At 36.4% G+C, this 24,400-nt stretch overlaps 1 protein-coding gene and 1 pseudogene across 4 annotated transcripts in view; both read right to left on the reverse strand.

Annotated features, from left to right (window-relative positions):
* Slf2 (SMC5-SMC6 complex localization factor 2) overlaps positions 1-24,400 on the reverse strand; it is a 51,486-nt gene that overhangs the window by 15,928 nt on the left and 11,158 nt on the right. For 3 of the 4 annotated variants that reach the window (XR_011707296.1, XM_027930037.3, XM_027930036.3), the window contains exons 7-15: positions 20,987-21,109; positions 20,252-20,419; positions 19,331-19,433; positions 14,434-14,509; positions 13,008-13,149; positions 4,766-4,868; positions 3,642-3,818; positions 1,931-2,028; positions 883-970 (exon numbers count right to left, since the gene is read on the reverse strand). Coding sequence is in view for 3 of the 4 variants with exons in the window: in XM_027930037.3 (XP_027785838.1) it covers positions 883-970; positions 1,931-2,028; positions 3,642-3,818; positions 4,766-4,868; positions 13,008-13,149; positions 14,434-14,509; positions 19,331-19,433; positions 20,252-20,419; positions 20,987-21,109 (1,078 nt within the window). In the remaining variant the exon portion in view is untranslated. Of the gene's footprint in view, positions 1-882; positions 971-1,920; positions 2,029-3,641; positions 3,819-4,765; positions 4,869-13,007; positions 13,150-14,433; positions 14,510-19,330; positions 19,434-20,251; positions 20,420-20,986; positions 21,110-24,400 lie in introns of those variants that run through there. The other variant, XM_071610988.1, reaches the window with a different exon arrangement.
* On the reverse strand, positions 8,971-11,733 carry LOC114088433 (ribose-phosphate pyrophosphokinase 1 pseudogene; annotated as a pseudogene).

A 24,400-nucleotide genomic window follows, 5' to 3' on the forward strand; every position in this document is an offset into this window, starting at 1 on the left:
CATATCCTGGACCTCTTTTAGTAGCAGTAAATATCACAAGGATTAAGAGCTATTTGCTAATTATCCTGCTGGTTCAGGAATGATGTCCATATACCTGGGATCAAATCTACTACCTCAATTCACTGAAGCAAAATCTGTCTGTCCCCATTAATCTCTAACATTTTGGGCATACTTCTATTACTGTTCTTACCACAATAACTCACAATGATTGGTTTATTTTGTTTTAACCACTAGGTTATGTCTTACAAGCAGTCTTTAATTCATTTTTTTTTTTCAATCTCTAGAACCTGGTAGAGTATCTTATACTTACTGCATTCAAACAAGAACCCTTTATTTTTAATTTATCTTTTTTTTTAATAGTAGCACTGTGTGCCAATAATAGATTCTCTTTTATGTTTTTTTTTTTAAATCGGTGCACTATAATTACACATAACAGTGGGATTTATTGCGACATAATTCTACTTGCAAATTAATTTGATCAATCTCATTCCCTGGTGCCTCCCCTTTCCTTCCTCTCATCCCCCACCCCCCACCCCCCAAATTCCTTCTTCCAGTCTAATGGTCTCCCTTCTATTATTATTTTAACGAGTGCATTATAAACATACATAAAAGTGGGATTCCCTACTGCTATATCTGTACATGGACATAACATAATTTGGTCAATTTTATTCTCCAGTACCTCTTACATTCCTTTCTCCTTCCCTCTTGATCCCCTTCCTTTGCTCTATTAGTCTCCTGTTAAGAAACTGGATCTTGTTAGGCAAGTACCATGCTAAAGATTACATGAATAGTAACATGACTAAGGGTTTTTGACTTAGGAGTCAATTTCGCTACACTTCACTACCATTACCACATTAAAAAAGAAAAAAGTAGTACTTATACCTGCAGATTATTGGCATTTGGGACATCTTCATGTTTCTCATCCAAAAGCTTTGAAATTATCACTAGACTGAGGCACTGTCTGAGTTGCCTGAAATTAGAATTTTTAAGTATTTAGAAAGCTGGGCTGGCGACACAGCTCAGTTGGTGGAGTACTTGCCTCATATGTACAAAGCCCCTGGTTCAATCCCCAGCACCACAAAAACAACAACAATAATAACATTTTAATCAATATGACTTGAGAAACAAATGAATGGGCCAAAAGTTGTTCTAGTTCTAACTGTAAATATAAGCAATGTCTCAAGAGAAGGCTATATAATTCATTCGTTTTGTAAAAAAAAATTCTTAGTTGCAGTTGGACACAATATCTTTGTTTATTTTTATGTGGTGCTGAAGATGGAACCCAGTGCCTCACATATGTACTACCGAGCTACAGCCCCAGCCCTAATTCATTCATTTTTACAGTATTCGTCATCTATATTATCAGCTAAACTAAAACTCAAAAGTATCACAGTAAGGTCCAGTGCTGCATTCCTATAATCCCAGCTACTCAGAAGGCTAAGGTAGGAAGATCACAAGTGTGAGGCCAGCCTAGGCAAAAAAAAGGGGCTGGAGATGTAGCACAGTGGTAATGGTGGTAGGAGAGGGGTACATAGGAGGAGGATTACAGAATGACTTGAATTAAAAATGAGAATCAGCTGGCTGTGGTGGTGTATACCAGTAATTCCAGCAACATGGGAGGCTGAGGCAGGAAGATCACAAATTTGAGGCCAGCCTTGGCAATTTACCAAGACCCTACGCAACTTATCAAGACTCTATCTCAAAATAAAAAATACAAAGGGCTGGAGATGTAGCTCAAGTACTCCTGGGTTCAATCCCCAATATAAAAAAAAAAAAATCAAAATCAGGTTATAAATGCTTTTACCCTCAACTGAATATGATTAACAATTGGCTCTTATGTAACAAAGAATGGTGATTGAAAATAAAGGACCCAAAAGTATTTCATTATAAACATAAAATTTCTTAATGTTTCATTCTCACTTTTCAATACCTTCCACGTGATGTCCAGTTAGGGACTAGCTGTACCAACCACAAAAGATTATGAGGATGGCTGGAAAGTTCATTTATGCCCAGACAGAGTTCAGGTACCTGAGAAAAAAGAAATATGCAAGATTTCTTTCCGAACAGAACAGCAGATAATCAAATCTACATCCCTTCCTATTCTAATAGAAGCACTAACAAAATAGAATGCTCAATTTTTGAAAATGCATGGAATCTAGAACCTGCTGAAAGGCATACAATACAGATTCTGTACTATCATAAACCAAATGTATTCATCAGAAATTCACTTGGCTTTCATATTTTGTCATAACATATCTTTATTTAAAATAAACAGTCCTTATTGGAAGAATAAAGCAATCTAAACACAAATGCCAGTTTCCAAATGTGTATAATGAGAACTGCACAAAATCATATATGCTTTTGACCTGGAATTTCTTGCACTTTAGGGATCCTACTCCAGCATTTCATTTTATCTATTTGTTTGGTGGTGGTAGGGTGAGGTGGGGGCAATTGAACACAGGGGCATTACCGCTGAGTTACATCCCCAGCCCTTTTTATTTCCTGAGACAGGTTCTTGCTAAGTTGTTTAGGGCCTCGCTGAGTTGCTGTGGCTGGCCTTGAACTTGCAATCCTCTAATCTCAACCTCCCAAGTCACTAGGATTATAGGCGTGCACCACCATGCCCAGCTTCAAGTATTTTTGAAAGCCTAACAGTTGCCAGGTACAGTGGCATACACAGCTTGGGAGGCTGAGGCAGGAGGACTGCAAGTTCAAAGCCAGCCTCAGTAACTTAGCAAGGCCCTAAGCAACTTAGCAGGACACTGCCTCAAAAAAAAAAAAAAAAAAAAAGAAAGAAAGAAAAAGAAAAGAGTTGGGGATATGGCTCCGTGGTGAAGCACCCCTGGGTTCAATCCCAGGTACCAAAGGGGAAGAAAAAAACCTAATAGTTGGTTCAGAATAATCTTATAAGTAGGGGAATTGTGGGGTGGGAGTAACAGTAAACAAGATTGATTGTGTTTGATAATTTTTGAAGCTGGCTAGTAGCTACTTAAGAGTTTATTACACTACTCCCTACTATTGTGTTTTTAATTTTTCATAAAAAGTGGTGGAAAAATTTAAAAGTTCTATATAAAAATTGTACATGGCTACTCAAGTTCAACTTCAATTCTAGCCTTAAGTATGAATTATTCCCTAATTTTACTTAGGTCTCTTTGCTCAAAGGTCACTTCAGAAAGGTCTTCCCCTGAGTGCCTCATATGAAATAACCTGGCATCCATGTCTTTCTACTCTCTCTACCCACGTCCTGCTTTATTTTAATTTGCAACACTTAATTACAACCTGATATGTTATTTCAATCTATCTTTACTTATCATTTAACTCTGAGTAGGATGAAAACTTCATGAAGGCAAGGGCATTGTCTTTTCCACAGCTGGGTTTCTAGCACCTATCATATGAATACCTGTCCATAGTAAATCCTCAATAAATACATCTCTGTTGAATGAATAGCTGCAGTTTTAGAAAATAAATATTTTAAATTTATATAATACAGGTTCCAGGAAACATAGCCCCTTCCACAGCCTCTTTTCCACTTGTTAAAGATTTTAACTGAGCTTAGGAACAATTTTAATTCTGTATGCACTATGAAAGTCAAATTGTGATGCTATTCAAAAGACCAATACTCAAGTTTTAAGTAATGTTACCTTTGTGTTCCAATCTCTGATATTCTTCATCAGGTTTATCAGGAGGCTCTGAAAGTCAACTAGAGGAATCTGTTTCAGCTGTTTTTCCAAACTCATTTTAAACAACATCAAAATCAGCAACATTATTTCACGATCTTGGTAACCTTCTGGATGTATGGATGTACACAAGCCTAGAAACTTTTTGACACAAATGCAGACAAAGCAACTTAAGAAGGTTTATTTTACTTGTTGAATTTTAATTGTAAAATCTTTTTTAGCAAAAGAGAAATCTACATAAAACAAGTATCAGATATCCAGAAAAGGGGGCCCAGAAATGCTCTTCTTGCTAATAAGCTGAATTAAATGGTAAATATTTTTTCTTTCAAGATTCTGTTAATGGGGGCTGGGGATGTGGCTCAAGCAGTAGTGCGCTCGGCTGGCATACGTGCAGCCCAGGTTCGATCCTCAGCACCACATACAAACAAAGATGCTGTGTCTGCCGAAAACTAAAAAATAAATATTAAAAAATTCTCTCTCTCTCTAAAAAAAAAAAAAAAAAAAAAGAAGAAGATTCCGTTAATGGTTCAGTATCATTGATTTGACATTTGATTCAGCCATGAAAATGTTTTACAGTTATTATTATTATTATTATTTTGGTGCTGGGGATTGAACTCAGGGGCACTTGACCACTGAGCCACCACCTCCCCAGCCCGTTTTGTATTTTATTTAGAGACAGGGTCTCACTGAGTTGCTCAGCACCTGGCTTTGAACTTGCAATCCTCTTGCCTTAGTCTCCCAAGCCACTGGGATTATAGGTATGTGCCACCATGCCCAGCTAACAGTTATTATTCTTGATCACTAAATTATACTGAGATACTTTTGTCTTTACATACCCCAATTCCAAAAAGGAATTGGTCTCAAAACTACTTTAATGATGTAACACTGACCTAAAGTTCCCTTCTGCTCTTAATATTTAAACAAAAATAAAAACAGCAAAAACCCACCTTCAATTAAAGATTAATTATTGCTAAGAAATTTTATTAGGTAAGAAACTATTTTTTTCCTTTCTCTTTTCTTTTGGTTACTATTAACCATCTAGCTCTGTCTGCTAAGGACACATACACACAGAAACTCTTTTTTCCTACCTTAACCACATTTAAAATGTTGGTTTCAGGAAGAGTTGAAAAAATTGGCTTATAAGATGAATCTTCACTTCCTTTCTCCCCCAATGTTGTCTGTGTTTCAGAACTGTTGAGAAGTGAATAAAGTAATGTGAAATTAGGCAGAAAAATGATTACTCATTTTAAGAAATACTGAACATTACTTAAAAAAAAAAAGTTGTTCAAGATGCCCAGTTTAACTTTTTTTTTCTTTTTTCTTAAAATTACACTCTAGTGAGAAATAATTCACATACAGTAAAAGGAATGTACCCATTTAAAGTTTTGATGAGTGTGTATACTAATATAATCATCATTCAAATCAAGAAATAGAACATTTCTATGATTCCCCAAGGTCCCTTCATGCCAGATACAAGTCAATCTGCTATTCCCCACTGGTAGCAAACACTAATCTGAGTTCCATCTCTGCATTAGTTTTCCTTTGAACCAGTTACTTTTTACTAGGTACTATCCTCAATGCTCTTGGTGTCAGAAAGCTATGTAAGGAGGTGGCTTTGATGACAAAATTTTAAATGTGTAAAGAAACTGCCACAGTGATATGAAGAAATAATTCTTAAGCTTTCCAATTTGGGTTGAAGTTGTCAGTAAAGGTTCATGGAAGAGGAGATGCATGAACTTGGTTTTTGAAAGATATTTTTAATTTTTTGAAAAAATATGTATTCATATGGTTAAAAAAAATCAAAACATATCAAGGCACAGTACTCTGTGAAAAATGTTCTCCCAACCTAGCTCCCTTTCACCACCCATTTGCTCAATTACAATTAGTGTTAGTCCCTTCCTTCCAGAAGCATTTTTTATTAACAAGAATGAGTTAGGCAGGAGTGGGCATGCCAGTTAATACTCAGGCAGCTGAGGCAAGAGAACTGCAAACTTAAGGCCAGAATGAATAATTTAGGGAGACCTTGTCTCAAAAGGAAAAGGGCTAGATGCGTAGTTCCATGGTATGGCACTTCCCTAGCAAGCCTGAGGCTCTGGATTCAATCCCCAGAACTGTGCGCGCACGCGCACACGCACGCACACACACACAAATAAGAATATATATCCTCTTGCAGTGTAAGAAATACATCTGGTCTTTGAACCCAGGCACAGAACTCCTAAAACCCTCAGAATTTCTGACAGGGGTAAAAAGAACCTCTTGTTAAATCTCCTTCAACCATAACTGAGTTCATGCTAATGAGGTGACTACTATAGGATGGGGTCTACTGCCAACCTGTGATGAGAGGGTTAAAACTTTGAGCACACCCAGAGGGGCCAGAGATCAAGTTAATTATCAAGTGGCCACTGCTTTAGTCAATCATCTTTATGTAATAGAAACTCCATAAAACCCCTAAAGTTTGGAAATCTTCTGGATTAGTTAACACTGACAGATGATGGGAGGGGTGGTAGACTTGGACGGCATGGGATGTTCCAGGCACACTCTCCTCAAGCCTTGTCCTAGGCATCTCTTCCATTTGGCTGTTCCTGAGTTGTATCATTTATAATAAATTGATAATAGTAAATAAACTGTTTTCCCAAGTTCTGTGAGCTATTCAATAATTTTATTGAACCTAAAGTGGGGACTATAGGACTTCCCAATTTATAGCTCACTAGTCAGAAGTACGGGAGATCCAGATTTGTGACTGGCATAAGTGGGGACAGTCTTGTGGGCCTGAGCCTTTCACTGGAGTCCACACTAACTCTGCTCCAGAATCAAATTAAACCACGGACACCTGGTTGGGATCTATAGAAAACTGGAGAATTACAATGTGTGGAAAACCCATACAACTAGTGTCAGAAATGTTTTCTGGTACTGGGTATTGAACCAGGGATGCATTACCACTGAGCTACATCCCTAGTCCTTTTCACTTTTATTTATTCATTTTTTGTGGTATTAGGGATTTAATCCAGGGGCACTCTACCATTGAGCTATATCTCCATCCCTTTTTATTTTGAGACAGGGTTTCCTTAAGTTGCTGAGGCTGGCCTCAAATTTTGCAATTCTCCTGCTTCAGCCTCCCCAGTAATGTGACTATAGACATGTACCATCACACCGGGAAAAAAACTTTCTTTCTCTCTCTCTCTTTTTTTTGGTACTGGGATTAAACCCAGGGCACTTAACCACTGAACCACATCTGTAGCCCTTTTTATTTTTTATTTTGAGGCAGGGTCTCACTAAATTGCTTAGTCTTGCTAAGATGCTGAGGCTGGCCTTGAATTTGCAATCCTCCTGCCTCAGCCAGTGATGGGATTACAGAAGTATACCACTGCACTTGGCAATAATTTTCTTATTCTTTTTTTTTTTAAAGTTTTAAGTGGACACAACATCTGTATTTTACATTTTTTATGTGGTGCTGAGGATCAAACCCAGTGCCTCGTGCATGCTAGGCGAGCACTCTACCATTGAGCCACAACTCCAGGCCCAATTTTCTTATTCTTAAAAATAGCAGTTTAGGCCAATGTGGTGGCACTTATATATAATCCCAGTGACTCCGGAGGCTGAGGCAGGAGGATTGCAAATTCGTACGATATTATTGTCAGCAACTTAGCTAGACCCTCAGTAACTTAGCAGGACCATATCTCAAATAAAAAAAATAAAAATGATTGGGAAATATAGTTCAGTGACAAAGTGCTCCTGGGTTCAATTCCCTTTACAAAACAAAAGGAAACAGAGCAAAACCCTACTTAGAAGTCCCTTGCGCCCCTTCCTAGCTGTATAAACCTGGGGCAAGTTAACCTTAACACCTTAATATTAACCTTTCTGTGCCCCACTTACTTGCAAAATGGGAATGAAATACTATAAATATTTGCAGTTACTATTAAGTGAGATATTATGTTCAGACCTTAGAATAACGTATGGCATATAGCAAAAACCACATAAGGGCTAAAAACTATGATGTGGAGGGAAAAGGAGTAGACCAATTAGCTTAGAACAAAAGTCTGAGAGCAAAACAGAAAATAGGTCAGAGTAAAATTGCAAAATCTTAAATATGGGATGCGAAAGGGAGAGAAAATTGTTTCTAACAGTGAAACTAATATCTTGGAGGTAGAAAGATGGTAGAGAATAGGAAATTTCACCAGGCTAGGCATGAAAAAGAGAATTTGAATTAGACTGATACTGGGAATAAAAAGGAAGAAATAGTTATGAGATAAGGAGGAGGAGGAGGAACACAGGAATGTGAGAATTGAACTGAAACAAATTTGGATGTACTTAGTATTCTGTGTATAGGAATAGGTACAAAGGAAATACAAGCTACATGGTCAAGCAGATGACAATGATGGTCAAGAAAAGAAATGTACCAGTATCCCTGATATATCCCTGAGTATCTAACAATCTACAAACATTTTTAGAACTTCCTATAATGAATACATATACACAAGCAAAACTAGATGTTTTGTGTGAGTCCTGATTAAAAAGAAGAGTGAGCTATGATCATATGTCAACAGGATTCAGACTCATGCTCATGTTATTAAACAGACATTTCATTACATTGCTCTCATTTCTATGCCACTCTTTTACTGACCTGTTCCCAATCTTTACTCAGTGAAGCAAACAGTGCTACAGCCACAACTTCCCTGTCCAATCATTAAACCTAAATGATGCAACTTTTCAATTTTAAGTAACAAATAAAACATTGTTTGATTTTGCCAAATATTATTTGCATTATTATGTATTGAAGGAATCACTATGTATCTTTAATTTGTTGTTTATTTCAACTACTGTATATACTTTCAACAGTTAAGAAAAACTCAAATCTATTGCATACAACATAAAAAATTACCACAGAGTTCATTAAAATGTTAACTAATAAAGTAGTTGGTATTTTAAATGTTTATATTATGCAGAAATATAAGGTAAATTTTTTATTATAGATGTTTAAGAATATTCTAGTTATATGTGGGAGAAATGTGGGGTTTTTACATGGGCTGAAAAGGCATTAAGTTTTTTATTTAAAGTGATGAAACAGGCGCTGGGGGTGTAGTTCAGTAGTAGAACACTTGCCTAGCATGTGTGAGACCCTGGGTTCAATCCCTAGCATCACAAAGGGGGGTAAAAGTGGAATATAAGCTCCATTTAAAAATTTGCTATCCAACATATATTCAGATATAAATGACATCTGAAGATGCAAGATGAAAAAAGAACCTGAGAAATGAAGAATTTTTTGGACATGCCAAATTATAATAGTTTGCATTTTTCTCTTAAGTGAAGCTGAATATATTTTCTTTTTCTTTCTTTTTTTTTTCTCTTTCTTTCTTTTTAAAATTATTTTTTAGTTGTAGTTGGACACAATATCTTTATTATTTTATTTATTTTTATGTGGTGCTGAGGATCGAACCCAGGCCTTTGCATGAATATATTTTCATAATATTTAAGAATTGCTCTTATATCCTTTTCTGTAAGTTTTTCATTTCCTTTGCCACTTTCCTAATAGGTTATTTATCTTTTTCTTGCTGATTTGACATTAAGTTTCATATACACAGCTTCTCATACACACACACACTTTTTACCCTCCCTCTCCATTTTGCGGTTTTTCTTTCATATTGTTTATAATGATTTTGCATGCAGATTTTTTTCAAATGTGGTCAAATAAGTTAATATTTCTTTTTATGGAAGGTATTATATAAAACCATCTTCCTCTCTTCGAAGATTATTAAAAAAATCCTGCCAGTTTCTTCTATTACTTTTATGTTTTCATTGTACACATTTAAAATCTTTGATCTGTAACTTTGAGTTATGAATCTAAATTTTCTTCCAGGCAGCTAGTAGGTTTTCCAGATATAGGATAATACTGGATATTGAAGAGCTCACTCTTTTTGGACTTCTCTATTTTGTTCCACTGATGGAACTTTTGTATCCTCCCAATTGTAATATACTGCTTTATGATCTTCTTGGGCCAGTCCTGCCTCATAATTTTTAACAGAAAGGTCAGGTCATTGGAGAGGCCAAACAGATTCCAGGAAGAAAGAAGAAAATTAAATACTTAAATTAAAAGGCACTAGGATACCACCTAAAACCCACGACCATGGTGGAAGTAGGCTAAGGAAGGTTAAGCTACAGCAAAATATCTAATGTGAATGTTAGCAATTACAAAGCAGGAAGCAAATCTGTGTTCTAGAAGACTATGGTACAATGATTGTTTGGGCCCAAGAGGATATCTGGCCAGGAAAAGGTCAAAATGGCTGAAGTTGTAAAGCCATAGAAAGGAATAGGTACAAAGGAAATACAAGCTACATGGTCAAGCAGATGACAATGAATCAGGCTTCTTCCTCCCAAAAAACATTTGCTGCACTGTGCTACCCCCTCCTCCCTCAGGATCCCACCCACCAGTTTTTTCAGGCTGAGTTGCCTGCTCCTGTCTTAACAGGGTGCTTGCTCAGGAGAATAGGTTTGGGGGTTGCCCAGGGCTCTTGTTCTTTTTTTTTTTTTTTTAATTTTTTAATATTTATTTTTTTTTTTTTTTTTTTTTTCGGTGGACACAACATCTTTGTTTGTATGTGGTGCTGAGGATCGAACCCGGGCCGCATACATGCCAGGCGAGCGCGCTACCTCTTGAGCCACATCCCCAGCCCATCTTGTTCTTAATTTATCATAGATCTTGGAGAACTTGTCACACATGGGCTGCTTTGTTGCTAGTTGTTCTGACAAAGAAAAATCCCCAAAGCATTCACATGCAAAGCTGAGCTTCCCCAACCATTCAAACAGCCTTATTCAACACCCTCAGATCTGAGATCTTGCAGCAGCTGAACTCTAGTTAAAGCTGCAAAGTTCACAAAATCATTATGGAAACCAGAATGAGACAATGCAGTTAAAGAAATCCCAGCAGTTAATCTCAATCTGTCTTCCCCCAATTTACAATAAACTCTCATATACATGATGTGGGATGTAGAAAGCTATACTGGAGCAAGCTGGGTCTTAGGCTGAATTTGCCATAAAATACCAAGGGAAATAAGGGGTAGAATTGATTTCATTTTTAAAAAAGCCTTAAGTTATTCTATTACAAAGGAACATGGCTGAATAGGTAGGAAACAGATTCCCCATTATGAGTTCTCCTGATGGCTTCTGCAAGGATCATAGAGATGTCTATCACCTGTATTTTAGAGCAATGCTTCATCTTGTCCTCCTGAGGTATGGTATTGGTGACCACTACTGCTTCAAAACATGCATTATTGATTCGAGAAATGGCTGGGCCAGAAAAGATTCCATGAGTCAAGACAGCATAAACTCTGGTCGCTCCAGCTGAGAGAAGTTTGTCAGCTGCATGGCAAGTTGTGCCACATGTGTCAGCCATGTCATCCACAAGGACAGCCACTCAATCCTTCACATCTCCCACTAGCACCATGCGGTCCACTTCTTCTTCCGTTATTTGTGAATCAACGCAAAGTCCACGATCAACCTGTCTGCAATGGAGGTCACTCTCTTGGCTCCACCAGCATCAGGTGACACAACAGTGCAATTCCTCCACTCAGAGATATTCTCCCTAATCCACTTCAGGACAGCTGGCTCTGCATACAGATTGTCCACTGGGATATCAAAAAAGCCCTGAATTTGAGAAGCATGCAGATCCATGGTGATAATATGATCTGCACTAGCTACAGACAGCATATTTGCAACAAGCTTAGCTGAGATTGCTGCCCAGCTCTTTTCCTTCTTATTCTGCCAGGCATAAGGGAAACATGGGATGTCTGTAGTAACCCGGCTGGCTGAAGCAATCTTGCAGGCATTAATCATGATTAAAAGCTCCATTTGATTGTCGTTGATTTCACCACAACCACTTTGAATGATGTAGACATCTTCTCCATGTACACTTTCACCAATTTCCATAGAGGTCTCCTGGTTGCTGAATTTCTTAGTCACCACCTTCCCTAGCTCCAGCCCAAGCGGTCAGCAATTTTCTGGGTAAGTCCTGATGAGAGCTGCCACTGAAGATTTTGATATTCAGCATCTTGGGCAATTATCCTAGGCACTCATCACTCAGCGATCACTGCTGCTGCGGAGACCAGAACTGAAGTCGGCCCAAAGACTTAATACTGACCACTTCGCATTGCTACTCCGCCATCTTCAGGATCTCATTATAAATAATGTGTAATTTTCATATTAGAACTATGACAGGCTTTCCCCTAAAGTCCTTTTTGTCCTTTAGTAATGTTTTACCTACACACACATACATACATACATACATACACACACACACACACACACACTCTCTCTCTCTCACTCTTCCAGTTGAGTTTATTCCTAGGTATTTCTTTTAAAAAAAAATTACTGTCAATGAAAATTTTAATTAAAAATTTACTGTCTTTTCTTCCAGTGTTATCATTTAAATTAGCTGCAGATCAGCTATCTAAGGGTTATTGGTTTTTCATAAATTCTGTATGCTGGCACCCATATCAAATTCTATTTTTCACTGTTTTTCAACTGATTATACAATTCTATGTATGGATTAAATCACTTATCAAATAAATGATTTATCATCAACTTCTTTCTGATTTTTATATGCTATTTCTTTCCTCTTGCCAATGACTTTGGTCAATATCTACAAAACAATAAGTAATCTTACTTTTTTGGGGGGTGGGGCTGCTGGGGGTTGAACGCAGAGGTTCTTTATCACTGAACTATATCCCCAGATCTTTTCATTTTATTTTCAGACAGGGTCTCACTAAGTTCCCAAGGCTGGCCTTGAACTAGTGATCCTTTTACCTCAGCATACCCAGTCACTGGGATTATAGATATGTGCCACCACACCACACCTGGATTTAAAAAACCTTTTTATGGGAGCCGAGTATGGTGGCATGCACCTGTAATCCCAGTGACTTGGGAGGCTGAGGCAAGAAGATTACAAGTTTGAAGCCAGCCTCAGCAACTCAGTGAGACCCTGTTTCAAAACAAAAAAATAGGAAGAGCTGAGAATGTGGCTCAGTGGTTAAGCACCCCTGGGTTCAATTCCTAGTATCAAAAAAAAAAAACCAAACAAACAAACAAACAAAAAAACCCAGAAAAACCACAACATTTTATGGAGATGTTTCTATCATTTCCCTGTTAAACATGATAATGGCTTTTAGATTAAGACAGATGTTAAAAATGTATCTATTTTAAGATTGATCTCAACTCTTAAGAGATTCCTTTAAAATAATAAAGAACAATACTGAACTCATTAAACCAATATCAACTGTTATTTTATGGAACTTATTTTAAAATGTTGTTTGGGGAGTTAATTATGAAAAGGAAACTTACACTAGATTGTCTTCATTAAAGTCTGGTTGAAGATTCTCCAGAGGAAACAAAGATCTAAAATCAATCCCCATATTGAAAAACACAGCTGCTATATCAGACAATGATGGGATCCAAGGCCAAATTGGTGAGTCACTGAAAGTATCTGGTTAACAGAAGAAAATATTTTATTCCAAATCACTGGTCTACAAACCCCATATTTGCAAAATGATAGCCTGCTTGTAAAACATAGGTTATTAAAATGATTTTATAAAATATCATCTGCTAATAATGTTAATAATATAGTTTAAGTTACAGAATGATCAAAGGAATTATAGATTTTTCAAACAAGTATGAAGGAAATGACTTTAATGAAGAAACTACCTGAGAGTGATAGATGAGTGTAACTCAGAAGGAAGTAATCATTTTGTTTTGTTGTTGCTGTTGTTGTTTTTTGGATACAGGGTCTCACTATGTTGCCTAGGCTGGCCTTGAACTGGTTAGCTCAAGTGATCCTGCTGCCTCTCTCCAGCCTCAGCCATATCCAGCTTGAAGTAATACATTTTGAAATGAACGGATATAACAATGGTAAAATCCCAACCACCATCCACATAGGAAGATTCTATTATCTTTATTGTCTTTATAAGTCTTAACTCTCCCAAACAAATAATCAAGTAAACCATAATGCTTCTTTTATTTAATATAAGGGTTCTCAAAGGTGAAAAAGCAACTATCACACTTTTGCAATAGATGCTTTCAATATGCATTAGTGCAATATCAATACAATACTGTTGCTCACCAAAAGCCAATTAAAGTTAATTGGTTGAGGGGCTGGGATTGTGGCTCAGTGGTAGAGCACTTGCCTAGCATGTGTGAGGCACTGGGTTCGAGCCTCAGCACCACATAAAAAAATAAATAAAATAAAGGTATTGTATCCATCTACAATTTAAAAAATTTTTTAAATTAATTTTTTAAATAAGTCTTAATTATTTCCATTTATTGCTCCGAAATAGGCCATGATTTCCTAAATATTAAGAAAAGGTTGCCACTTGAAAAATCTTACACTGCCTTTTATGAATGCAACTAAAAAAATACAGATACCAGTACATTTTTTTTTTGCAGTAGCACACTGGATTGAACCCAGTAATGCTCTACCATTGAGCTACATCGCTGGCCCTTTTTATTTTGAGACAGGGTCTTGCTAAATTGCCCAAGCTGGCCTCAACTTGCAATACTAAGGAACTGAAGTAGCTGGGATTATAGGCATGCCCCACCATGCCCCACACATATACTCACTTTTTATTGGAGTTCATTTCATCATTAAAGATATTTGGTTACAAAACAATTTTTTAATTCAACATCTCCAAATACATTAACATTTAGAATATGAAAGAGATCAAGAAATAACCAATATACATGCTATAAAGCACAGCAAAATTTATATACTTACCATTTCTAATTGTTATTTCCATCAACGTACTTAAAATTTGCACTGACACAATACAGTCTGTATGAACTGACATCATCTGTTCAAAATAAATGGCAAGAGTATTAAAATATGAGCATTTATACTTCCCAGGCACATATAAAGATGTTTATAGTTAATACTTATAGTAATGTTGTGAGGTAGTCCTCATTACATGTATGAGAAAATATAGATTAAATACCTTGCCCAATGTAACACATGGGATACATGGAAGACGTGGAATTTAAAGTCAGGTCTCATTCCAAAGTCAGGGCTCTTTCTAGTCTGTTACTTTTTTTTTTTTTTAAACAACTTTCATTTATAATTAGACAACTATAACATTTGAAACCATCAAAAAATGCCTCTCCTGGATGCATGATGACATGAAACCAAGATCCACATAAGTCTGCCAGGTAACATTACATAATAGGCAAAACTCAAACCACAAACTAGTAAAATATTTGAGAGATACAAATATACAACCTAATATACTAATATACTTTTAAAAAAAATTCTTCTTATACTTGTTGATGGATCTTTTTTTAAAAATACTTTTTTTAGTAGTAGTAAGACACCATAACTTACTTTATTTATTTATTTTTATGTGGTGCCAAGTATCCAACAAGTGCCTCACACGTGCTAGGTGAGCGTTCTACTGCTGAGCCACAAACCCAGCCCCCCGTTGATGGATCTTTATTTATTTATATGGGGTGCTGAGACTTGAACCCAGTGCCTCACACACGCTAGGCAAGCGCTCTACCACTGAGCCACAATCCCAGCCCTACTAATACATTTTTGTTTTTTAAATTACTTATTTATTTTGATATGAGGTCTTATTATGTTGCCCAGGCTCATTTTTCTGGGCTTAAGCAATTCACCTGCCTCAGCTTCCTAAAGAGTTGGGACTTCAGGGATGTACCACTGTGCTGGCTTACCAATGCACTTTATTTGCACTTTGATCTAGTCAGTCTTTTTATTACATATAGGAATTTAGATGCAGAGAAATAACTCTCAGAAGACCACCAAAACCTCACGTTTAAAAGCTGTTAGGCGGGGCATGTAGCTCAGTGTAGAGTGCTTGCTGAGCTTGCTATCTTTTTCTTTTTGGGTACCATGGATTGAACTCAGGGACACTCAACCACTGAGCCACATTCCTAGCCCTATTTTGTATTTTATTTAGAGACAGGGTCTGAGTTACTGAGTGTCTTGCTTCTGCTAAGGCTGGCTTTGAACTCATGATCCTCCTGCCTCAACCTCCCAAGCTGCTGGAATTACAGGCATGTACGCCTGGCTCAATTGTTATCTTTTTCTTTTGTCAAAAATTAAGTTTATAGTAAATTTAAAATGTAAGGGGGAAAAACCTAAATTCTGCTCTCAATTAGGTGTATGACTATAAGATTTCAAAAACAATCTATGTGAAAAAAAGGTCTTTATCTCGTTTGTGCTGTTAAGTTCTGCTACCAGGAACTTACTAAAAAAGACATGCTGCACAAAGGACAAGTTCGGATAACAGTTTTTTGCTTTTATTTTTTGTACCAGGGATTGAACCCAGAGATGCTTAACCACTGAGCCACGTCCCCAGCCCTTTTTTGTGTTTTATTTAGAGACAGGGTCTCCCTGACTTTCTTAGGGCCTCACTAAGTTGCTGAGACTAGCTTTGAACTTGCGATCCTCCTGCCTCAGCCTCCCAAACCGCTGGGATTACAGGCATGCGCCACCATGCCTGGCTTGTATAACAATCTTTTATTGGTGGCTGAGGAATTCTAGGATGAGCAATACAATAATTTCAGAAATTATATAAATATGTAAAGATGCTATACAACAAATCTAATGTCTATCAAATTCAGACTGGTTTAAAGAAATGTTAAGCAGCCTGACAAAGGAATACTATAAGGTCATTAAAAAGGATAAAAAGAAAAATGTTTTACACTGCGATCATAGTTTGTTATCTGAAATAAACAGGTTATAAAACATATTCATGTTTTGTTTACACTAAGTTACACAGTAAATTTTGTTGTTGTTTTTGTAGTGGGGACTGAATCCAGGGGCCCTTTACACTGAGCCACATCCCCAGGCCTCTTTTCCCCCATTTTTTATTTTAAGAGAGTATCTTATTAAGTTGCTGAGGCTGGCCTCAAATTTGTGATCCTCCTGCCTCCACTGGGATTATAGGCATACATCATTTGTGCCTAGATATCCAGTAATTTTTGTACATAGAGAGCAACCTAGAAAACATTGACCAAAATGTTAACAGATCCTGAAAATTAAGATTTGAGATACATTTAGATAGCTTTAAAAAAAAAAAAATTTTTTTTGTCTCTCCATTTCACTTGAATTTTTCACAATAAAATTATTTTCTTTTGAAAATGGCTAAAAAATTTTTTTTTAAAGTAGTAAACTTTCTGGTCTGGTCTACTACATTTAGACACACATGATAAAAAAAGTCACAAAAATGTGAATATTTTTATTATACTTTAAACAAATTTACAAAATAGTAGTTACAAAATAGTAAGATGAATTTGGACATATTTTCTTTTTCTTTTCGAACCCAGGCCGCACGCATGCCAGGCGAGCGCGCTACCACTTGAGCCATATCCCCAGCCCGAATTTGGACATATTTTCTAAAAAATAATCATAAGTTGGTAAAGCCTTTGTACCATGAAATGGATTTACAATAGAAAAGGAAAAAGGAGACAATGTGTCATATATAGAGAAAATACTTAGTGACTGATTATTAATTTGGTTTTCAAAGAATGAAATGAGTATAAAAAAATACTTAGAAGATATGCTTGTTATGTCACAATAGCAGCTTTAAAATCTACACTGATAGACCCACATCAATAAGATGAAAATTAGCATAGATATAAATACAAAGTCATACTTGTAAGTTTAAGAAAAGATATATATAATTGGAGATAATGAAGCCCTGGCATGATAGCAAATGAAGTTTTGAAATACATGGTTGAGATAGATGGAAGTGTGTCACTGGAAACTGCTGGAAGACAAGACTTTATCTGGAACATATGTCCATTTGTAGTGGGAGGTGGAACAACTTAGGAGTAACATTGACAAGGTAAAGATCACTCAGAAAGATGATCAAGATAGTAAAGGGATGGGAGAATATTTAGAGTGGGGAAGGATGAGGGTAGTGATAACTATTTAAAAATAACTGCAAGACTATCTCCCACTGGGAAAACTTAACCTACTGATTTTCTTCCTAGTACTTAACATCTAACATATTTATAAATGGTTCAAGCACACATTTGTTTATTGTCTGTATTCTCAATACTAGAATGTGAGCTTCTTGAGATAAGAGAGCCTGATTTTTTTTCACTGCTGTTTTCTCCAGTGCCTGGCACAGATGACACTCAAAACTGAAAAAAAAAAAAAGAATCAAAATCCATACAATGTAGTCTCTAGTTCTTGCCAAATATAACTTGAAATGCTGTATTAAAGCCCAATGTAGAAACTTCATGTTTTTTCCACTTCTCAGTTTGCATATAATTATGGTTCTCTGATAGGGAACTTTTACATATTGTTATTTTACCCTAACACATACTTGTTAACTCTAACACATATCCAGGATTTTATTAAAATGGAACACCCCAGCAACCTGATAAAAACATTTGTCATTCATAGTTTTAGTTTCTAAAAGAATGACAATTGCAACCCACCTGGGCATAACTATATTACTTGTCAATATAGAACCTAGTGTAGTGTAAAAAGGCCTTACACAGCCTCTCAGCTCTGCCAACAAACACTATTTTAATCCTGAATAGGTATTTTCTGGATGATAGAAATGTCAAGAATAGTAAATTCTAATTTGAAGTTTTCGGTCTGAAAGTCCAAATTATAGTAACAACAGGATTCTATATATAAAATCAATAATACCATTATAAAATTACAATTTATATACAATAAAAATAAGTATTTATGTGAATTTAAGTATTACATATGCATGGAGAAAAGAAAAGTTGTATCTGCATTAAAATATACACATGAATAAAGAATATTTACCATCAACATGAAAGAAATTAAAGGACCTTCCTAAGTCTATGTGCCTGTAATACTGATTTTCCAGTATACCAGTGTGACAAAAGCATCTAATTGTGTGAAACATTATTTTTATCCTGACCTGAACATGATCTATATTATCATTTTATGTATGTGTACATGAGTGTGTGTGTGTGTGGGGGGGTGAGGCAGGGGGATACTGCTACCACTGTATGACTCTAACCCTTTAAAAATTTTTTTTTTTTTTTTTTTTTTTTTAAATTTTGAATCAGGGTTTGAAGCCTAGGCAGGCCTCAAACTTGTAATGCTCCTGCCTCAGCCACCTGAGTTGCTGGGATTACAAGCATGTGCCATTGTACCCAGCTCATTATCATATTCTTCCATTTATTTTGCAGTACTAGGGATTGAACCGAAGGGTGCTGTACCACTGAGGTACATCCCCAGACCTTTTTTAAATTTTGAGATAGGATCTTGCTAAATTGCCTAGGCTGGCCTTGAGCTTGGCAATCCTCCTGCCTTAGCCTCCTGAGTTAGTGGAATTATACGTGTGTGCCACTATGCCCAGCTCATTATAATTTTCTTTAGAATTTCTTTATTCTAATTTGACTTTTTTTTTTTAGATTTTGACACAGGGCCTCACTATGTTGCTGTGATTGGCCTGGGATCCTCCTGCCTCAGCCTCCTGAGTCTCTGGAATTATAGGCATGCACTACTGAATCCAGCTCATCACATTGACCTTTCCTCCCTCATTCTAAGTCATTGAAACCAAGGTTTGATGAGCTAATTTTTTTCTCTAGAAACGTACAAAAAAATTATATTTAAATAGTTTCTTTTTGGCTGAGGAAGAGAACAGCCAAACATTTCTTACCCGAAACAGCCACTTTAATACAGGTATAGGACACTGAACATAATGGTAAGCAGAGGTGAGGAAACCTTGTGTTGTCAAAAAAATCTGATCTGTTTTTCCCGATCTGAAAAAATAAAGTAAAACAAATGAGTGTTTTTGTGGCAAAACACTTCCACCATCACCACATCTGATACAATCAGGAAAATGAGAAAATTATCCCTAGTCTACGGAAGTGGACTATACACCAATATTGATTGGTTACTCAAGAAAGGAAAAAAAAAAAAATCAATTCACAGCGTAAAGCTGATTCAATCTGTTGGCCTAACTCTACAATTATCTGATGGACAAAATAATTCTAATGTTGTATGGGATTTGGGGAAATTAGAACATTAATACCTGAAGCAATGAGGTGCAAAGAATGGTGAAGAACAAATATAGTGAAAACAACATACCAGCCCCGAACTTCCTATTTCTGTACTACTATTTTTTTGGTACTGGGAACTTAACCCAGGGGCTATTTACCACTGAGCTACAGCCCCAGCCCAGCCCTTTTTATTTTGAACAGAGTTTCACTAAGTTGCTAAAGTTGGCCTTGATCTTGTAATCCTTGCTTCAGCCTCCAGTGATGCTGGGATTATAGGCCAGCACCACCACATCTGGCTAACCTGTTTCTTTACTTCTTTCACATAAGAAGGCAATATGTTTATTAAGTCCCTGCTATTTTAACCGTTCAATATTATGCACTGATCATAAGCCCAACTAACAAGAGCACATGATGTGCCAAAAAACTATTAAGAAAAACACAAAGAACAATAAAAAGATTAGGAAACTAGATAGATCATAATAGAAATTTACCTTTTAGAAAATTACATTGGTCAAGTCTTTTAGGATAATTTTTGCCCCCTGCCCAGTCCCCCAAAAGCAAGCCTACTTTCTACTTACTTGAGAATAAGCTTTTCTACAGCACTTTGTCCAATAAAACCAGAGTCTCTTAAATCCAAGGTATACTGATTGAAAATTTTCCCAGAGTTGAGAAAATTAAATATTTCTTCACCTGGATGATGATCAGGAATAGCATCAATTGTAATTGAAAATTTCTTAAGAAATTCCCTGAAATAAAAAAAGTCATTGAAAACCAAATAGTTATACTGCATATGGTTTGGTACTTAAAACATTGTTAGAATCAATGTTAATCCCAGATTAGAACACCAGCATAAGAAAAAGTTGTTTTGCTCCTCCCCTTCACTGTCCATACTACTCAAAAGTCATTGAATAAATCTGTATGAAAAGGAACCATAACCCACAGAAAAGACAAAAGATGCCTGGGCTCTAACATTTGCCTTTCAGCATCATCAGAGATGAATTTGAAATCCAACATACTTTATTCTATATGTATTTAACAAAAACAAAATAAAAAAATGTAAGGCTTGTCATGGTGTGTAATCCCAGTGGCTTGGGAGGCTGAGGCAGGAAGATCTCAAGTACAAAGCCAGCCTCGGCAACTTAGTGAGACCCTAAGCAACTTTTAGTGAGACTCTGTTTCAAAATAAAAAAATAAAAGAGTGGTGGGGATGTGGCTCAGTGGTAAGCACCCCTAGGTTTAATCCCTGATACCAAAAAAATTAAATTTTAAAAAAATCTAAAAACTTAATAGGGCACATATAATGAGAAATGTACCTGTGCTCTTCCAAGAGGCCATCCTCATCATCTGTACTGTCTTGATCTCCGATTCTGATTGGTGATTTAATGCCTCGGCCCTGCCTTATGTCTTCTTGTAGTTGCTTCTGCAGTTCATCTAGCCTGATAATTAAAACAATGCTCTGATAAATAGATTACTCTAAAAAAAACAAAAAGCCCCTGAAAACTTTACCTGATATCAATCTAAAAGTAGTATCAAGGAAAAATGTTATTAAGTACCCTATTACCTTATCCTGTTATACTATAGATCAAATCATGTCTCCCAAATATATTATGATGTTTAAAACAGTACACCATTTTTCCTAAGACAAAGAAAGTCTACTTTAGGTATTAAGCTTTTATGCAACAATTGGCATAATTATCAGAACAGTGTTCCATTACAAAAAAGATTTTTAAAAAAAATTTTTAAAAACTATTTTATTTTTATGTGGTGCTGAGGATAGAATCCAGTGCCTCGCGCGTGCTAGGCAAGCTACAACCCAGTCCCTACAAAAAAGACTTCAATATTTCTTTATAGCAAAGGACTTTTAAGAATGACCTGTCCAAATTATTTTGGAGATTCAGAAAAGAAAAATGGCAAAGAGGGCTGGGGATGTGGTTCAAGCGGTAGCGCGCTTGCCTGGCATGTGCAGGGCGCTGGGTTCGATCCTCAGCACCACATAAAAATAAAATAAAGATGTTGTGTCCACCTAAAACTAAAAAATTAAAAAAAAAATGGCAAAGAATGAACATTGTTAATTTGATTATCTTCTCTAATCTTTTAATACTCATTTGATGCCCAGTAGACAACTGTTTTTGTGGCACTAGGGATTTAAACCAGAGATGCTCTAACACTAAGCTACACACTCAGCCAATTTTACTTTTTTAAATTTTGAAACAAGGTCTTGCTAAATTGCCCAAGCTAGCCTAGCACTTGCAATCCTATCTCAGGCCCCTGAGTAGCTGGAATTACAAACCTGAGCAACCCCAGATAATGTTAACAATTTTTCGAGGGCCGTTTTTGTTGTCATCACAATACCTAACCCTTAATAAGCACTTACTACATTACGATTAGTAAGATGTATGAAAACTTTCTTTCTTTTTTTTTGGGTACGGGATTGAAGCCAGGAGTGTTTTACCATGGCGCTACATCCCTACTCCTTTTACATTTCAAGACAAATTCTTGTTAAATAGCTGAAGCTGGCCTTGAACTTGCAATCATCCTGCCCCAAATGCCTAAATTGCTGGAATTATAGGTGTGTGCCACCATGCCCAGCTGTATTAACCCTTAATTCTCACAACAACCCCATGTAGTAGTTTTCTTATTATCCATTTTAGAGAAAAAAAATCCCAACCACTTAAAAGTCAAATCAGATTGACTATATCTACCTCTCTTTATGAGCAATGCTCAATTTTTAATAAGTGACTTCAGCCAGTTATTGGTGGTAAATGCCTGTAATCTGGGACAGGATGATTGCAAGTTCAAGGCCAACTTCAGCTATTTAACAAAAAATTGTCTCGAAATATAAAAAGGAGTAGGGATGTAGTGCCATGGTAAAACATCCTGGCTTCAATCCCTAGTACCAAAAAAAAAAAAAAAAAGAAAGCTTTAATACATCTTACTACCGTAATGTACTAAGTGCTTAGTAAGGGTTAGGTATTGTGATGATAAACCAGCACTTGGGAGACTGAGGCAGAAGGATTGCAAGTTCAAAGACAGCTTCAGCAACTGAGCCATCCTAAGCCATCCCCTTAGTGAGACCCTGACTCAAAATAAAAAATAATAAGGGATGGGAATGTCACTTGGTGATTAAGCACCCTGGGTTCAACCCCTGACGCCAAAACCCAACCAAACAACTTTAGATTCATCCTATAAGTTCACAAAACATTTAAAGAACTTTATAAGAGACAATTTCTCTAATTAAATTCAGAGAGAGAAAAACTTTTGACCTGCTAATTATCCGTAATTCCTATAATTAGCTATTTGGTTATCAAATTTGAGATACATATATACCAACTTCTATGTTATCAAGTCAGCTTGCTTATTTATTTATTTATTTTTGGTACTGGGGACTGAACCCAGGGGCATTTAACCACTGAGCCATATCCCCAGCCCTTTTTATTTTGAGACAGGGCATCACTAAGTTGCTAAGGCTGGCTTTGAACTTGTGATCCTCTTGCCTCAGCTGCCCCAGCTTCTTGAGAAATTGGGATTATAGGTGTGCCCCACCATGTCTGGCAAGTCAGCTGAACTTTTAAGTGACGTGCTCTGGATTCATGGATATTCCCTGAATTAATAAGGAATGTATTTCCCCCCTCTCATTAGCAACAACAGGTCTCTATCTAGTCACATAAATTTCATTAGAAAAAATTATGATCCTCAACTTTCTGATTTGTGGGAGGTAGGCAACGGAGAGGAGGGATGTTCATCATAATGCTGCAGCTATTCAAGAGTAACTTTGATGTAGAAATACCATGTCTGGTTATTGACCTCAAAGCTTGGAGTTGGTGAACATACTAATGTTCATTTTTCCTGTGTGAATCACAAAAACATGAAATAATCTAATTAAAAATAGGCAAAGGATCTGAACAGGTATTTCTCCAAAGAAACTATGCAAAGGCTCAATAGCACATGAAAAGGTATTTAACATCTTTAGTCATGAGAGAAGCACAAACCAAAATCATAAGGGGTCACCATTTCAAACCCATTAGTATGGCTGTTATCCAAAATGAAAAAATAATTAGACTATGTGGAAATAGGAAAGCTTTATGCATTGCAGGTGGAAAGCAGTGTGGCAGTTCCCCCCTAATGAAACAATTACCTTATGATTCAGCAAGTCAACTTAGGATATATACATGAAAGAACTAAAAGCAGGAACATAAGATACATGTACATTCATGTTCACAGCAACATTACTCACAACAGCCAAAAAGTGGATATAACATGTGGCTATTGACAAATGAATAGATAAACAAAATATGATCTATACATAATACAATAGAATAACTGACCTTAAAAAGAAGGAAATTTGGACACATTCTTCACCATCAATGAACAATGAAGGTATTACACCAAGTGAAATAAATCAGTCATAAAAGGACAAACACTGTATGATCCTCCTTTTATGAAATACCTAGCTAGACAGTCCATTTTATAAAAACAGAAAATAGGATGGTAGTTGCCAAGGGCAGAGGGGAAATATGGACAATTAGTTTCCTGGGTATAGTTTCAGTTTGGGAAGATGAAAAAAGTTTGGAGCTGGATGGCGCCAATGTTTGCAAAACAATGTCAATGTACTTAAATGAACTGAACTACTGTACACTTCAAAATAAATTCTATCCATTCTTTTGATTAAGAATTTCCATTATCAGATACTACTGATAAGCTGAATGGGATCTATTAGTTAATGTAAT

Source organism: Marmota flaviventris, chromosome 4, assembly GCF_047511675.1.
Source record: "Marmota flaviventris isolate mMarFla1 chromosome 4, mMarFla1.hap1, whole genome shotgun sequence".
NCBI classification, from domain to species: Eukaryota; Metazoa; Chordata; class Mammalia; order Rodentia; family Sciuridae; genus Marmota; species Marmota flaviventris.